Source organism: Ascidiella aspersa, chromosome 7 (assembly GCF_963924565.1).
Source record: "Ascidiella aspersa chromosome 7, kaAscAspe10.2, whole genome shotgun sequence".
In the NCBI taxonomy this organism is placed as follows: domain Eukaryota; kingdom Metazoa; phylum Chordata; class Ascidiacea; order Phlebobranchia; family Ascidiidae; genus Ascidiella; species Ascidiella aspersa.
Window position 1 is genome coordinate 16,412,051 of NC_139453.1, and position 19,266 is coordinate 16,431,316.

General features: G+C 35.9%; 1 protein-coding gene across 1 annotated transcript; it reads right to left on the reverse strand.

Moving 5' to 3' along the window:
* Positions 1-494: 494 nt before the first annotated feature.
* Positions 495-19,138, reverse strand: LOC146138055 (BAI1-associated protein 3-like). The gene is made up of 19 exons (XM_083393451.1): positions 18,277-19,138; positions 17,236-17,380; positions 16,904-17,050; positions 12,178-12,324; positions 10,295-10,507; positions 9,561-9,810; positions 8,827-9,030; positions 8,202-8,357; positions 7,580-7,818; positions 7,081-7,284; positions 6,164-6,230; positions 5,952-6,079; positions 5,500-5,688; positions 5,099-5,211; positions 4,451-4,610; positions 3,569-3,735; positions 2,238-2,468; positions 2,014-2,098; positions 495-1,627 (listed from the first exon to the last, which is right to left on the reverse strand). Exons 1-19 carry the CDS (start codon positions 18,855-18,857, stop codon positions 1,400-1,402), a joined length of 3,654 nt encoding a protein of 1,217 aa, XP_083249577.1. The 5' UTR covers positions 18,858-19,138; the 3' UTR covers positions 495-1,399.
* Positions 19,139-19,266: the final 128 nt, after the last annotated feature.

Below are 19,266 nucleotides of genomic sequence, written 5' to 3' on the forward strand. Positions count from 1 at the left end.
TTTTTGCGCGTCGCGCGTTGCTCATTTAATGGTATCAAATAGACATTTGTATTCAATTGCATTTAACATTTAGGTCGGACCTAGATTCAGAGCGCTTAAAAAATACACCTTTTTATACCAAGTTTTTGTGAAAATTTAGTACGGCCCGCCAAAAACTTGCTGAGGTTGGTTTGGCTCGCGACTAGCAAAAGGTTGCCGACCCCTGGTTTAGAAGAATTGTGGCTTACGTTCGGTGTGTTATACCTATGTCAAACATATTGTCGTCCATATCAGTGTGAAATGTAAATCCTTAATGCTCTTCCAACTTCATCATTTTGTGAATGTCGTTGTGAGGCTATTTACAGTAAACTTGACGTTGAATAGAACCAATGAGCCTATGGAAATTAAAGTAGATATTGGTGTAGTAGGCTATTTGTTACTTTTGGAATTGACCATAATATTAAAAATGATGGTTGTGTTATACATTTGATTTATACACAAAAATTATATTAATATCAGAGTCGTTTATTTCATAAACAAAGTGCACCATTAAAATCAATGAAGAATTGCAAAATATTTCACTTATATTACCATCGCAACAAGATAGCTTGACAGGTGAGAATATAGTCACGTATTTTCGTTATTAAAACTACATTTACCATAATGACTCGTACGGGCAATTTAATATAATTGAAGAGGTTTTAACAGAATAAAGCATAAAGTAAAATGGAAAACTATAAGGTTGATTACGTTCGTTGCGCTTATCTTACGTTTTACATGACGTAAATTTGAAAATAATCCATGGAAAGTTTTTCCCACATGAAAATTAATAGATAAGAACATTATTCATTAACACAGAACTATTTGTTAATTTCGAGTCCTGTGAAATATAACTTGGAAGCCGAGTTAACGTGTATCTTTAAAATAATATTGAAAAGAAAAGCTACACTATATTGTTATTAAACTCAGAGGATTGGGCAGTACAAAATTCACGCGACTCTGTTCAACACATACTTATGTGCGAAACTGCGGATAAATAGAACACCAACTTCCAACTACCATTAAAATTCTTTTCAAATAACTCCACTTAGCTCATGTTGTAATTTTTTCTTACACTTTAATTCCACAGCGACCCACAGAACTAACAAATGCTAACAGAATAAAATGACATGTCTGTCTATTTTGGACCGAAGTTCTCTTATATTAATAGAAAACACGATCGGCGGCATACTTGTAAATTCAAATCTTAAAAATGAAACACATTTCACGGACCAGAAAAAAATAAGTGCGACCGAAATACAAACGCATTATAGTTTAAAGATTTTTTTATTTCAACCGTATTTTTCGGGGGAACGCACGGGCTAACGAGTACCAAAGTTCAAATTTCGTAGCATAAACAAAAACTTAAAAAGCCGTTGCTTTAGTCTGTTTCGGCAATTGACTGAAGTCTTTTTCTTCCCCTGGAAAACTCAGCCGCGTCTTTATCGAAGCTTGATCGGGCGTTGATCAAAACTAACGGGCTTATCGAAAAGGAAGATTGAAATTCCAAGCCATCTTCGTTGAGGCTAACATTGGAAAAGGACGAAGTACCTGCCACGTTTTTAGCTTCCTCGCCAACGCTGCTGGTGTTTGCGTCGCGACCACGAGTCTACAATGTTAAATTCGGTTAGAGCAGGTGCACAACCGTTTTGATATTGACGATTCGATCACATCATTTCATTTTTTAACCGTCGCCAGGCGAGTTCAGATTTCGCATGACTTGCAAATAATAAAAATGCATGTCAGACTTGAACACTTATTTCAACAGAGGTGGATGTGAACCACAGGTTTAGAAACAATATGGCGCATTAGAATTCTCTTTTATTTGACTAAATAGCTTTCAACGGATGAAATATGCAATGTGAATGGCCATAAGGCGTAGCAATAATTAGTAGACTATATGTGCATTATAAAAAGAGCATTACAGTAGGCCTACTTAGTACACGAGTAATATAAAATACACACGGGCTATTATGCTATAGAAGGCACAATTACCTTCTTCTTTCTAGCCTGAGTACACCAAGGCCCAGGCTGGGTGAGTGGAAGTCGGAAGTTCCGAGAGTTGGCCTTGCTATCTTCGCTACAAATTACAAACGTAAATGCGTGAGAAATTAGTGGTAAGAAATACATAAACAGAGCACAGTAATATTGTCTTTTAATAAACGTATAGCTAAAAATACGTTAGTGTTCAGATTATATTTTTATTAGAAATTACTTACATCACGCCGTCCAGCATGTTTAGAGGAAGCACCGCTTCGCCTTCAAGATCATTTGATCCTATGACGTCATGATCGAGTACAGTGAACACGAGCATGGCGCCATCTAGCGATACACGGTCTTTTCCAACTTGGAAGGCGAAACTCTCGTTGTCATAAAGTGGGTCCAGGGTTTTTTTCTCGACGAGTGTTTGTTTTTCTCGGTGCTCCAGAAACATCATTACTGGGCCTAGCCTATAACGCAAAAACATGCATATTTTGTAAAAAGTTAAAACTGTTCATGTTTGTGGTTTCACGTCAGCTTCTTAAGCCTATAAACATTTTTCTCAACGCTATTTTCAACCGAGTTTAGGCTAAATAAAGCGAAATATCACTGTAAATGTGTGTTTAGATTAAACGTATAAAGACATATTGACGGGGATTTTATTGTATTAATTTTGGTATTGGGTCTGGTATATATTTATAATTTAACCTGTACACTTTTATGTGATCGATTTCAAAATCAAGCACATATTTTGGTCAAATATAAATCGTAATGCGACGAACTTTAGGTGTGGTGCAAACGATAGACCTAAATCTAGATACTGTACCCAAATAAAAATAATCCGTCTTGAAATGCGAACATTTTGACTATTTGAACGTGATTCTAATTGATTCTGGTTAGTGTATCGTACATACAAATCAGGGGTTTGCGTAAGTTTCCGCAAACTGAAAAAAGTGTCACGAGGACACAAAACTTTGTGAACCACCGGTTTAAAATATCGACAATTAATGAAGACAATCGCCCTAAAAACTACAACTTCCTAACGTTAATCAAGGAATGGTAAAATCATTGGCGCCTCGCACAATTGTTTTATGAAGGCCTACGGCAGAACGACCCCGATGTAGAACAGCAAGCAATGTTCTCCTAAGGCCTTCAGCTTACTCTAAATTCTTTTAGGCAATTTTTGCCTCTTTCCATTGTGTTTGTAGATGGTATGAAATCTGTGGACGATTTAATAAACGCAATTTGTACCAATTTCGAACGAACTTACGTATTGCAGGACGTTGACGAAAGCACAATTGTGAAACGTCTGTTTTAACCATTGATTTGACATTTGATTTTGGCAAGAAACATAAGTTTTACTGCTATTAATATTTTTGTGCATCTGAAATCAGCTTTTCTGTTTTCACTCAACAAGCCTAAACATTTTAGATGGTTCCATTTTTTTAGTCCTTTATTTGCCAATGCACATTTATTCACCTGTCTGCGAGTATCGCTTACCCGTTTCGTTGCTCAATATTCTTGATATTTTTTCATTCTTTACAAAATATTATATTAGACAGCTACTAACTTGACTTTTACGAAAGGGTCGCTCAGTCCGTTCACATCAAGTGGTTTAAGTTCGTTCGCACTTATGATGTCTACATTGACCTCTTCCCCCAATAGGTCGTACCACGCGTGAATGTTAAGAAATCCGTAGAGTGGTTTACTTGCCATCTCCTGTTGTTCCTCGTACATCTAAACGACAAAACAAATACCATTGGCAACACTTTTCTGACAAAACTAAATAAAAAATAATCAAAAAGGACACATTTTTCAAAAAAAATCTCTTAAAAATAATTTTGAGTATCTATTTCTCTTTTTTTTGCAAAATCTCGCATTGATTAAGGAATATTCAAGACTACATGTCTGCTGCAACTGCAAGTTTTAATCAAGGCCAGCTTAACGCACTTGTACGAGATTTAGCTTTATCAAGATCTGAAGGATTCTTTGCTCAGTGAGCATGGCATTTCTGAAGATTACGTTGTACCGTAAGAGGGTTGAAATACTGAGAAGTTACTGTACAGTAAATAAATTAATTTTGTATTTTATAACAACATAGAACGCCTTCTTGCAAAAAAAAGTATTCGGACAAAAAATGCAAAAAAAATAGTTCCATAAAATCTCGAAAATAAAGCCAATTCGAACAAATCGAGTGCATTTTTGGAATGAAGTGACCTAAAATCTCAAAACGACTCTCATATCCTTTTTTTTAAACATTATTTGTTGACATGTGTAATGTTTGCGGGTTAGAAAGTCGCACTTGTTAGTAAAAATACCTTTAATTGTAAGTTTTATTTTTTTAGTATATATTTTTCTGTGTTATTGTTTTTCACAAATTAAACGCATTGATTTAAAAACTAACTTATTACATCCAAGCAGTTTTTAGCTGCTTGAACCCACGCGGGCCTACCTGCATATAAAAGAGACGCATTAAATCTTGGGTTTTTGCCGAGCGCATTCTCAGTTCTGATTGTAGAATCCGAAAATCCTCATTTGAGTTCATCCTCTGTTGCGAAATGCCTGATCCATCGGCGTGAAAAAAATCGGCCAGGTGGTGTTTTAAGGCGTGACTGGGGGACAAACGTATAAACAATAATCACTTGACAAATGTGTGGAAGCGTGTATGTCATACAATGTATACTACTTCTATCTTTAAAAATACGTCATTACTATATGCTTGAGCAATCAAATTACACAAAACTGAAACGTTAAAAGGCAGTTTTTTTAAAGGTATTGGGTTCAAATTTGAATAATTCCCTCAGTTATTACTCTTCTAATTTTCGATAAATTTACCTCTTAAGGTAGAATTGCTGCGATAGATCGCAAACTATGGCCGAAATTCCCATATTAATTTGATGTCGGATCGGCACCGATAACAACATAGTATCGTACAGGAAGCAATAGTAACACATGCAATCGGGTTTCGGTTTCGTGCGGTATTAGCCCTTGTATAGGTAACATTGCAACAACGACTACATGTTTTTAGTGATTGACCTTAAACTGTTAAATTACACACTCTATTAAATATTTAGATATTTCATACTCGGCGATATTGTACCTGCTTTGAAAGAAGAAAAATGGGCGATATTGCGAATATTCAGAGAGCGTCAACTTTCGGAAAACCTGCAGGCACACTTTCCACAGCACTTCAAGTACACGTTTGAAGTTGGGCTAAGCGAAGTGTAGATGTTTTTTTATAGTGGAACACTCTATCTAATAATTTTCCTTCGTTATGTAATAACACATTATTAAAAATAATAGTGTGTATAAATACTGACAGTAATATGCACAAAATAATGCCATAACAATAGTTGAAATATTTTTGTCTAAACAGCTTTGTAAACGTCTATAAAATAAATGTTTATTTTAATATATATAAAAAATAGGTTTAATATTTAATAGTTACCCGCAGCAATTTTTTTTTACTTGTGTGGTAATCAGTTATTACATATGGTTTACCTCACACAACCACTCATTGAGGGTAGTAATGTTATTGTGAAGATAATTCATCAGCGGTCGAATTGCAACATTTGCGGTCTCTGCGAGCTTTCGTCTCTCGTTCTGATTTTGATCTTTGTGAAAATCGGCACCCAATCCACATTTTACGGCCTGTTGGGCAAAAGTTCGCAAGTACTTGCGAATATCCGGCTGCAAAAAACAATGGTGGTAAACGTAAAACTAAATTGCGTCGCCTGATAAATATTGCTTTGTTCTTGTAAACCTTTATTTTAATGACAGATATTTAAAAAAAACCTTCGAGTGAAAAATAGTTTTGAATGATCGAAAAGGCCACCATCTAATTTTTGGAGAAGTAAATGTACTTCTTTATTATAGATGGCAAGTACGGTGTAATTATGGATAGGCATGATTCACAATACAGTACTTGGTTTTAAAACTTGCTTTAGCCTTGCCTTCATTTTAGTTCCAACCATTGCGGTAATGCATTTAATCTTCTTCTCCATCCCAATGTTCGCTACACTTGTAAGAGCTTGAAAAGTTGTCAAAACACGATCACCGGCTGGACCCTCAGGGTGCGCTTCTACGAGCAGAATGCGTATTGGTATAAAGTGTGAATGAATTGGTACAATGTAAATCATGACAACTAGGTATAGGATTTACTCACCAACAGCATGGGCTATTCCTCTGAAATCCATTTTTTCCGGTAAGCCCTCAATAAAACTTTTCACGTACTGTTATAAGAAAATATTGTGTTACATAAAATACTATAATCAATATGGGCATGTTATACATAAATGTACTTGAATGCAACATACATCGGATTTGGTTTGACTTTTAGCAAGGAAAAGTCATTAAACATTTGCAAAATAAGATCTAAAATCGAATTTTCGGTTTGAGATGGTATGTGGATTTGGTTAAAAACATTTAACTACAATGGGGCTTCCAAGGTCACCTTGAGGGGCATCTCGTAAATTTTTGACACAATGTGTCTAGCGAGTAAATATCGCAATTTCGCAGCTATTATTAAACTTAAGGCTTTCAATGTCTCCGAGCAAACCATCTTATAAAAACATGAAGTAGCTGCAACACATAAAGCAGTCTTCAAATTATACAATAGTGCTGTCGGTAGTCGTTCGATACTAGGATGGTATCGGTGCTGATCCGATACCAAATTAGTATAGAAATTTCAGGCATGATTTGCGAGTAACCGCTGTTATTCTACGTTGGAATGAGGATTTATCAAAAAATAGTAAGTTAACAACTGATGGAGTTAACTGAACTTCTTAAATCTAATGCAATTTAGGCCTAAATAAACCTTAAAAGTTGCCTTTATAATGTTCTAATTTCATTTTGCTTAAATGAGCAGAGCAATGTCGTGATTAGTATATGATGAACGAGCTTTCGTGATCGATCGGATCGCGATACTTTTTATTCAAAGTATCAGGTATAGGTATCGGAATAAAAGCCCAGTATCGGACATCCCTAGCATGTTGTATTGTTTTTGCGTTATTTTTATATTTTTTTTAAATCTTGTTAGATTCTCTAAACTAAAAAACACGTATGTCTCACAAAAAAACAAACCTGGAGGTTATTTAAAGTCAAACAAAGTTCCTCAGTGACATCAAATTGGCCTTCATCGTCGAAAAATCCAACCTCTTTCAGTTTATGTTGTACAAGGTCAGCGTAACGCTCGATTGCATTTGCAACGTCATCCGTCATACGTAGGGCGATGGTATACGCGTCAACTGGGTCGGGCCAGCTTAGACTCTTCCAAAAAGCCACCACGTGCTTAAAGCAAATTGTATCATTAAAAAAGGAAAACAACGTTTTTTTTCTTTTACGGAAACATGTCAGATTAACTCTAGCAAGATTACGATTTGCACAACTGAACTTTTCGTTCACCTAAAATGTTTTAGTATCACTTTATTTACAAAAACAACCCGTGAAAGAAAATTGTTATCAGCTAAAAACTCTGTTTCGTAATAACTTTGTATCCATTACTGACACGCCATGCAAGTGTGCGACTCGTATGCCTTGAATAGAACACAATTAATTAACAACAAAGATTTAAAGGACTTATCCCAGTGAGACAGCCGATGGTGTCGACCGCAGACGAGGTGTGTTTCACGATCTCATCAACGGCCTTGGTTTTATCGAGAGCCACAGCCTTGCGTAGTCGGTCGTGTGTTCTTCCGCGCGACATCTGCAACCACCTGATCACAGTGGGTCGAAACCAGTCGTGGTAGCGCGTTATATCAGACGCTTCGACTGTGGCGGAGCACCCGTCCTCCGCCACCTGTCCGTTTTCGCTGCTGACACCTGTTGTTAAAATCGTCAATTCTTCCCATTTGCGTTTTGGTATTATATTCAACTTTCAGTTCTTCTTATGACAAATAACACAATAAGCAAATTAAGAACCTGGTTTAATGTTGGTAATAACGAAGGGTTATTTGATGAAAACTAAATTATATTTTATCCTAAAACACCGAAACATAAGATCCGTGGCACCTACTGTACAACAAAGACAAAGTTATGGCACTAAAATGAAAATAATTAATAAAGAAAGTTCCATTTCATGGTGTTTGCTCTCGATAAAATAACACGCTTTTGCAGTTAGATTTTACTTCATAATCTATACTGAAACACACAGGTTGTAGACATACAGTGTAAGTTATAGCGTTTTTATGCAACCAACAACTTACCTGTATCTGATTCAATCGAAGTGCGTGACAGAGAGGTTGTTATGGTTGACAGATCAATTCTTTTCACGCATTTCGCTAACGATGATAGATCGCGCATGGTTAGATAAAGGCGAAAAAGTAAAATGCTTTTCGTTTCCGATTCCACGTGATTTGGATCTGTATGAATGTTACCTTTGTTACCATTTGACATTATACTTGTCATTTTTGTAAAACAATTATCATTTTTAATAGTGTTTTGGGGCAGTGATCTCAAACGTTTCATTTAGTCATTTTTTTAAATGCAAGAAAAACGTTTGTAAAATAAATCTTTGTATAGCTTGTACTACACATACATAATGAACGTTCGCGTTTTTCAAACTAATTTAGAAGCCCCGTTGCAGGCGTATTTGTCACCTCACAAATTTTCGATGTTTTTAAAACCAAAAACCTTTTTCTCTACACAACAGTTATGAAATAATGTTAAATAAATAACAATAAACGTCAATTTATAAACGCAGATTGTCAAAATATGTATTTTTACACGTAAAATAAATACCTAATAAGAATGCAATTATTTTAGTGTAAGACCAACATAAATTACAATTCCCATCCAGAAATAAATTTAGAGTTTGCGCTGTTTTCTTACCATCGATGAGACTGAGCGTTTTATTAACTTTGTACATGGCGTCACTGGCGTCGCGCGCTAAGTTCTTCTCGACCACTTGAAACACGTAGGAATGATAGTCAAGGTCAAGCACTTTGCTGAACACTCCGTGGTAAATGGTGAGTCCGAATGATAAGTCGCGGTATAATTGTTCCGCTAAACGTATGAGCACGCTCACCGTTTGACCTGTTGATAATAGTGAAGATTTCTGCAGTTCTGTTTACAATGTGCACTTGGAGGTGGTAATTCATGCATTTAGTTTTGCAGATCAACTAACGTTAATCCAATCTTTTGTCCGACTTTCTTTAAAAAACATTGATTTTAACAGGCACAATTATATGTTTAAAATGGTATGTCCTTGTAAAACAAATTTGAGGTTTTATACATTTTTATGAACATCAATCAAGATAAAAAAATTATTTAACAAAAAAAACAGATGAAAAAATTATCTAACATACATTGTTTGGGCTGATGGACAACCTCCGGGTGCATAAAATGCGGGGAATAAGTAACTTAGTTATGTTTTACTAAAATATATATAAAACGTTGCGTAATAGTATGCGTTGTTTTATTGAAAAACTCTCAGTATAAAATTGACAGCTCGAAAAAATCTCGCTTTCGGTCTCAAAGGCCGCGAGGTTAAAATGGCTAAAGTGAGTGATTAGTTGAAACCGCTTAATTATCCAAAACTTTAAGCAATCTATTCAGTTTCAAACCTCCAAAAGGCGGATCGTTGTCGTTCACGTCCGGGGATGTGTGCTCTTCGAGCGAATCTTCCAATAATTTGTCGTAAAGTGCCGCGTAATAAGCTTCAGTTCCTTCTACCAACATTGCGATGACGTCATCACGGATGTCCGGAGAAGTGGGGGGTGACGGAGCGTGTTTGTGCAAGTATTTGTAGAGCGACATTCCGCGGATCTTTTTCAGCCCAAGAAGAAGATTTCCGAGGTTTACAACGTAATTGTTCTGTAAAATGCCACACTGTATTAAAATCGTTCAAGGAAGAAATAGCACACGCCTGTTTCATCCATAAAGCAAACTACCGTACTTAAACGTAGCCGAAACAAAAAGTCACATTTAGGGTTTGTTGAACAAACTAATATTTTATGGGTGTAATTCGATTGAAACAGCATGCTTCGGACAGGTATACAATCATAGGCGCCGAACGTGGGTGTGCAGAGCATTTTTTGACGCCTTAGATTTTCACAGGGCGTCAAAACGCCCCAAAAATTTGACCACGTAATATCGGTATAGTTCAAAAAAATCCGCTCTCAGCGAGAACGTATAGGCTTTTTGGTTGAGTAGAATTTATTCTGAACTACAAGAGACATAACGCATTGTTTTAAAAATAATGAGTAAGCACTATTTCACGAAAACGCCCTGGGATTTAAAAAGATCGGCGCCTATGTATACTAGTTGGTAATAGAATTGGGAGAAAGCGACGCAATACCTGTTGAGGTGTAAATAGCTCGCGGTGATTTCGTATTTTTTCGATTTCCATTTTCACGAACTTGAACAGCGAGTCTCGAATCACCGCAACGTGGGTGTAGCGACCCGACCCGAGACTTCCCGAGCTGGAATCCTGCTCGTCGACACAACTGCTGCTCATCTCCAGCAACTTAAGCAATCCGTCAACAAAAAGAGCATCGAGGCTACGTCCGGCCTGTAAAAATAAGCAAACTAAACCTTACTACGACGCTGAGTTATATCATCTTATTAATATTAAGGTAAAACTTCGACAAACTGGAAGCTAACTCGGTTGAAACTATTCATTTACGGAACAAAATCGTTTTTAAAAGGTTAAGCGGCACATAGGAACACTAAACACGGATCTGTTCATTATCTTCAGTAGAAAGAGAGTGTCCCAAATAATAGATAAAAGATTCATTCTTTTATTAGCAAACGTTTCGGCAATTTCTTTTGCCATCATCAGTGCAGTAAGTAAGGCTAAGATAAAAACGAGTCACTATATAGACGCTCGGACGTTTTAGAACGTTATATAAACAGAAAACAGACTGATGATGGCAAAATAAATTGCCGAAACGTTTGCTAATAAAAGAATGAATCTTTTATCTATTATTTGGGACACTCTCTTTCTACTGAAGTTAAGCGGCACACTTACGAAAATATACTTAAAACGACAACCGACACATGTCTTCCGTCGATACTTGTTAAACCCTTGTACTTTGTTAAACCCTTGTATTATACGTTTTCCCACCATGGTTAAATATATCAAGGCACAATAGTTAGGTTTACACAATTTGTAAATTAATCCTATTCCTCACCATTAGATTTTTCAAATTCTATACTTGCTACGCAAATTCTAAGTATCTTAGGGCCTCATATTTCCGAAGGCTTGTTTCAGTTATTCGTTTACGATGACGGAGAGCGTCTTAAAGGGCTTTAACAAAATTGCACTGAAAACTTTAAAACCTTAAAAACATTTCTTTACATTTTTGTGATTAAATTGTCTTTTGTTTTTTTGCTTATACTCTTAGGTACAATTCTTTAACAAAGCGCTTTTGGTAATAAATTTGAAAAAAAAACACATACAGTGCAAATTGATGTAACGGTGTCAATGATTTAGGACGAAAGTGTTTATTTTGCAATTTCATTGCACCGGGTGCACATCATATAATTATATATTACTACAGTGTATTGGGGTTTTCCTTCCAGGAAGTAAAAATAAAAATGCTCGTCTTGGTGTTTCTAGTATTAACTCCACTCACTATTAAACGGTAGGATTTGAATATGTAACCTTATTTTAAAATTGCTCGTTTATTGTTCAATGCATGCGTGGCCAACCTTAGGTTGTCAATGCGCCATTTTTTTACTTTTAAGTTAGTGCACCGCACAACCATCTTCAATTTTACCATCTTCAGTCTATTAAAATATAATTATTTTAGCATATTTGTCAGTCATGCATAACATGTAAAATCATATAATATAAAAGTACACAGTAGTTTGCAAATAAGCATCAATTGTAAAGGAAGTTATTCAAAATTAAAACAAACAAGACACATTTTTTACTTTATTAGTACATCAGGTTGCCCTCGGCAAGGCTCAGCGAGTTTAACAAAACGTAAAACTAATACCCGAACAACTTAAACTCGATGTTTTTTTTTGAAAAAACATGTATTCACCTTTACTTATAAAAATCTATATTTTTGTGAACATAGAAAAGTCAGGAGTACAATCGGTTAAGAACTTACTAAATCCTTAGGTTAATTGTGGTTTAAACGGTAACCAAACAGTAATCGGCATATTAAATCTTAAAAGCTCAACAAATCCTAAACGTTTACTGTACAAACGTCAAACTTACGCTGGCCTTACCTGTAAATGAACACCGATATAAACTTCCCACCGCACGATGGCTCGCGTGAGCAGTTTAACAAGTCGCTGTTCCACAAATCCGTGAATGATCGTCTCAGCTGCTTGGGGAAGTTTGCCGTTCCAATCAGACGACTTGTTCTCGTCTTTCTGTGGGATATAACAAACAAGGGGCGTTAGCGGCGAAAATAATTCTATTCATCACGATAAATACGGTGATTTGACTGATCTAGTGGAAATAGCAAAGCCCATGTAACAGTAGGTAACATTTTTTACGTTTCGAATAACTTTTTATTCGTTTTTAACATATGTGATGTTATGGGCTTCGATATACTTACTACGTCAATTGAATTCAGATTGTTTCTAAAAATATTATTTCGTCTCTAAACCAGGGGATTACCGGCACCGAACTGTTTACCGCGGCACACCATGGTGCCTCAAGAGATTGTTAAGTGTGCCCTGACACTTTTTGTAATTTTGGAAAAAATGTTATTTTTGGCATACAAATAGGCATACATGCAAGCATTTTAGACTTGAATAAGCACTATCCATTACAAAATTGATAATGTTAGGCTAAGACATCAACATGTAAATTGTCGTGTATTAAGGGCAATTGTAAAGTTAATATATTGCGGTTCTGTTAAAAGTGTGCTGCAAAATATTTTAGATTTTAGTATGCTGCAAGCTAACAAAAATTGAGAACCACTGCCCCAAAGTATACTGTAGTATCCTGTATTCGCACTTACGCTTATAGACAAGTATTCTATTGCTTGTATAACCCCTATCTATTGTTTTCAAATCAAACAATTCACCGGTAATTTCCGGAAAACATTAATAAAATGATTGTAACAGTAAATACGAACCATAATAATATATTAAGTGTAAGAACTGTAGCGTTTTAAGCGGAATGCTTACATTTTGTCATTTCGGCAAATTTTGTTCCAACAAATTAGTGCAGAGGCAATGGCTTACTAAACCCGGTATGACTAGATTGCTTCCTAAAACAGCTGAATCATATAGTTGACAGTCAAGGAAGCCATCTGACTCTATGCTGCGAATATTTTTAGTAAGTCGTGCAATTTACAAAACTGTGGATTATGTGCAGAAAGTGCAATTTGCTGATTTTTTGGCCAGGGTTTCTCAAGTGGCCCTCGGCCCTCCGGGGGTCACGGAGCAATCTTCGTTGAGCCACAATCCTTTATAAGCCAGGTAAACTCGAATTTGTTTTTTTTTTCATTATGACTTCAAATGTCCTCTGTTGACGTTTCTACACACATTTTTCTAAAACGTGAACAAGAGGTTGGGGACCACACTTAGAAAGTTTAGAAGCGCTGCTATAGACAGAAAACACATTTTTGACACATTAACTTCAATGCTGATTAATTTATTTTTAAAACTCCAGTTAAAAGAACACCTCCGCCTTACGCCTACGGGTTGACCATCCCTGCTATAGGAGGTTTAGTGTTTTAAGCTAACATTATGTGGTACGTGTTGAACCTGCCAGATGTACACAAATCGTGAACAAAAAGTGTGATGGTAAAGTGTCCTGTTAATCACTTGCATTTCAGACAAAACACAGAATAATTGCTTTTCGGTATACATGTTTCTAATATTGTATACTGTTTTAACAAAATAGTGTAAACGCTAAAGTTGTCCCTTGAAACAAAATACAGCGTTAAAAGCCCTTTAATACAAATAGTAGCTATGATATTTCATATTTTGCCAAATTCCATAGGATTTTTTTTACATTTACGCTGGTAATTGCAATAATGTATACCACACTTATTCATTAAATGCGGCTTCCAAACAGGACGTATCACTGGGTGATACGCTTATGGAGGGGTAGCATTTAGTTTCCATTTCAGACACAATCAGTGGAAAACAGTCAATTAAGCGACGACCAGCGCTTTTGCTGTTTTACAATGTAGAATACATGCTTTGCGATCACTGTGAAATGCGAAAAACATTACATTGTGTATAACATTTATTGTTACCAAACGTATAGCGAAAAACATTACATTGTGTATAACATTTATTGTTACCAAACGTATAGCGCTACGTTGTGCAACATTTAGGAATAAGTTAAACAAAACTTATTCCTTTTTAAACACTACTTTTACTTACTCTAACCAAAGCTATCTAACGAAGATGTTACGCTATCCGAAGCTTTACTTTTAAATACATGTTAATTGCCACAATAATTTTTTACTATCGGCTATAACAAGAGGCTATGAAATATACACGGACTTGTTAGAACGTAATATATACTATAGTGACAGAGAGCCCGTAGCAGAATGGATTGTTTCTTTTCGTTAAGCCACGCAAGTTTAAGAGAGATTTCGCAAATTATTATCGTTTATTGTGGCAGCGGTAATTCATTTAAATCCCCGGGACAACTCCAGTGGTCCAGGGATCAGTTACAATTTGTAAATACTTTATTTAAACCTGTAAAATGCCGTCTAGTTAATTGGTTACAGCAGGACAGAAAATGGATAAAACACGCATCAGCTTTAGGTCATCAAAATGCCACAACATAGAACAGAAATAGGGCTAACGACTTTCCTTTGTCGTTATCACCTTTGTTTTCCCATCTGCAAAGCTGTCTTGAGATTTGGGTAAAACAAACATTTTCGGGAAACCGTGCGTTTTTAAACAAGTATAGCAGAATTGTTTTCACTTATTTATTGAACTGTTTAATTAGGATGCTGTCTTAATTAAGTAACGTGAAAAAGTGCAGTTTTTGCAAAGAAAGTACCGTATAGAATGTTGTTGTTCTTTATAACCTGTGCTGACCATATGGTGTCTGTTTTTTAACATTAATAGTTAACTTTGCAATATAACCAGCTAAAAAAAGTATAAGCTAGAGCTTACAACTTCAGTTCTACAGCTCTTTGGAAAAATTAAAGAAGGAGAAAAAACTTTGTCTCTGAAATAAATAACGAAAAGTATGTTTTTATTGGAAAAGCTTTATAGTCCGGTTAACCAAATAAATGTGAAAAGCCAGCGTGTCATGGTCCTATAGAGGAGACTGAACTGTTAACAATACAGTTTTACTGTAAGTTTTCGATGTCCCTGGAAGCTGCTGCCCATTTAGTAAACATTCCTAACCATACAAAAAATAATGTTTAATTTCAGTGAAATATGTTTTAATTGATCGATATTCCATAAATTCTCTATACATCAAAAACATTGTAATATACATCAAAATATTTCTTTTATAATAGAGATACGAGATATATTGAAAGCAGTAAAGTTAGCCAACATCCAGACGATCAAAAAGCAAATAAATCAAAAGCTGAACGGTAAAGTAAATATTTGAAAACTCTTAACGGGGCGCGGGTTATGCTGCACGATAATAGTGTCAAGCGAAACTTTTCTTACACAACACAGCGAGTTTTATATCGATATCATATACTTATAATTATAAATTATAATCACCTAAAACGAATTTTCCAGTGTTTTTCACAAAACCATGTTTTTGCTCCTGCAACAGTATACGTACTTAACGAGAGAAACATGTACGACGTACGTATAAGCCGCCCCTTCGCCACCCAAGCATCGTAAGATGGCTATTTTAGAATTATAATCGCGAATAACAAACAATACGCTAAATCAATGTCTTGCGTTTTTCGTTCACCGAGGGTTGGATAAATGGTTAAGGAGGGCAATAAAATAAATGCAAACGGTGCATTGCACCGTTTGTAACCTCAACGTGTTTTGCGAGGCAATTTACGCGTTATCCCACTCACAATTCACAGGTATAAATAATGCTATTTCGACTTCCCACTCATTTTGCATAACGGCGTCACTAACAGCAGCTGCGGCGCAGTCGACGAGTTTTAGCAATCAAAACTACCGTATGATATTTAAAAGGAAGCGCTTTAACGCATCTGGACATTGGCAGATCTTTTAACGCGCAGTGGCTGTATTACCTCACCTTGAGGCAGGGTTTCTTAACCAAAAAAGGGTACCATAACCGTTTTAAGGGGGTGCGGGGATGCTGAATCAGACACCGAACATTTTTTATTGTAATTTTTGTTCTTTGCTCAGGTAAATATAAAACTAACTCACAATTTGGTATTATGTTACTGTGTTATCAGCTACTTGTATAACAATAAAATTACAATGGTATTGTTATTTAAGCAATTCTAGAAGGGGGTGCGAGAATTGTTTGGTGATTTGAAAGGGGTGTAGCAAGGAAAAAGAACCACTGCCATAAAGCAACTAACATTATTTAAAAGAAACAATTCAAACATCCTATATAATTCTTCCCAAAAAAATTCCTTGTGGAGATTAGCGTTCATATATTCCTTATGAAGTGGCAAGAGATTTTACAAAACTGTAACTTTTATCATCCTTCGTTGCCGCACGCACAATAAATATACGTTTTACAAGACATGTTGTCAACTACAACAGAAAGGCTGTTTCACGCTTTAAAGGAAAACCATACGTCACGTTTGCACCGGTGTATTGTTGTGAAATATGGTCAACGAGACTGTGGCATAGCTTAATTTATAGTATAAGTAAACAGTATTTTTTCAGTGGGTTTTGACGGACCAAAGAGTCTATTTTTTTAACGGTCTTTTAAACCATAACTACTATAGGGTCTATTAAAACTTAATACCTTAAAAATTTTTAGAGTAAATACAAAAACTTTTCGTGTTAATACAATTTGCTAAGTTTTTTGTTTTGTTTTTATTAAATAGGACTGCATGTTAATTATAATCACCTTGACGTCATATTGCTGATACGCGTTTTCCACTGCAGCGGTAAGCAACCCGGCCAGTATGACGTCATCCGGGTAGTTAAATACGTCGGACGATTGCTGGCATAGTGGGTTCAATTCCAATCTAAAACGAATCCTGCCGCTGATCCTCTGAAATTCAACATGCCCAGATTAGACAATACTTCCGCTAACACTTATTTTACTTGTCCGCCACCAAACGTAGCCTACGCCCCACAGATCCGTTTTTAACAGTTAATACGTACTCACGTGTTTTGGAGCCATGTTTACACTTGCAGTAACACAAAGAGAACTATAGAGTGTACTTTTACGTGTACCTGTAGGGAATGAGCGGGTCGGAGCTTGAACCAACTATCCAAACCCTCTGTTGGGATTTTACTAAGGGGAACGGAAATGAATCCCATAAAGTCGTCGGCATCGTCATCTTTGCTTGTCACCGCTTGTGCAACCTCCTTAACATATCTGTGCAAGTGTGCATTTACAAAACTTGTAAACAATGACTAACTAAACTTAAATTAAAAGTTCAAATCGGAAAGGCAACAACAAAAATTATGTAAATGTTATTTAAACAACAGAACAAATGACCTTTATCCGCACTTTGTATGACAGTTTTAAAATAGAATATAGTATAAACTTCAAAATAAGTAGTATAAACAACGTTTGTAGCAGTAAAACTGCTTTATAATTCCATACGCTCACAAGTCTTTGTTTATTTTATTAATAATTTACGTTAAGTATTACTTTTCAACTACTTCCGCGTCGTTCTGTTTATAAAATAAGAATTTAATTACGACGAGAAACCTTTCAATAACAAATATATGTGGTATTTATAAATATTTCCAAGAACATATTCTACCCCCCTATTCTACAACTGACCTAATATGTCTTGTCGGATTATACTGCAGGCCCAACAAGATGTAGTAAGTATTTGTTTTTAGATCTTTCGTTGTTGACTAAACGTGTGTGCATACAAACATAGGAGTTAGTGATAAAGTTAGAGTGGGGTTGGGTGAAACGTTGTTTATGCCTTATTCTAGCTGTAACCATTTATGTCTTATTTCGACGAGTTTAGATCTTATTCCAAATTAGACATTTTTACGACTGTTCGGTATTATTACAATTTTAGCCTTAATAAAAACTGTTCTACTCCGACGTTGATGTTGTTCTAGTTTTAAGCTTATGGCTGGAGTCCACTTGAAAGGGCTATTTTTTATTGTAAATTCACTAGGCCGGTGATACGTTCACGCTTATTATGTCATTCAATAGCTCGATTTAGGGATAGCATTTTACGCAAAGATATTCCGCGGAAAGAAAAAATTGAATATATTTGTTAGGCCCAATCTTTAATAAAATCCCACCTTTTCATTCCGTGTAATTTTTTAGACGAGCCTGATGTGTTACCATCGTAATCCCACACTTGCAATTGTACGTGAAAATCATCTATTTGGTCGCGAGGAACGAACAGGTCATACGACTCATTCCATTCTGGATTTAGAGAAGACTCCTTCACACTAGTTGATTTCACAACATTAAGTTTCGCACTTTGTAAATTTACAAATTGGGAACTAGGCACAACTGAAACCATGCAGTACGGATCAGATAAACCATTAGAATCCTTCGCGGCGAGTTTTTCGGCTTTCTGCACGTGAGCACGTACCACACATTGCTGGGACAGGCCATTGCGTCTTGCCCTGTTTAAATAGTCTTGGTGTTTTTCTGCTGAAACCCGAAATAATTGTTGAAGGTATAGTAGCAAATCTTTTTCAGCAACTTCTTTAACCTGGCTTTGCAATCTATTAACTATCGAATCTAGTACTTTGCTGTATAACTCATCAACAAAGTTTGATTGGTTTAACAGATCTATTACTGGTATGCTGTCAACCGCCATTTCTTTTTCACGCCGTGCCCTTGTGTTTGCCAGTTTCTTTTTGCGAAACATTTTTTCGGTGTTGAGTAAATAAAGTTATAGTTTTTCTTCCAGCCTCTCCAAACAGATGACAAGCGTCGAATCGCTCTACTGATTCCCTATAGCTACCCAGTTGCACACGCATTGGTCAACTAGCAGAACCAGGACAATTGTACAAGCGAACGCCTAGCGTTCATCTCGAAGTCACAGTTTGTGAATATGACTTCATAGCAGGTACTTATGACACAATACGTAAAGCCTGAAACAATCAATACATTGTAATAAATACATTATGTTACGAAGTAGTGTTTGTGGATCAATTCTAAGTTTTCCGATGATTTTGTATCCTTACACCAATGCGCGTAAAATAAACAATACCATACGAGTTTTATCAATTTCACCTTCATTTTGGGGAAAATAATTACGAATAGTATTCATGTAT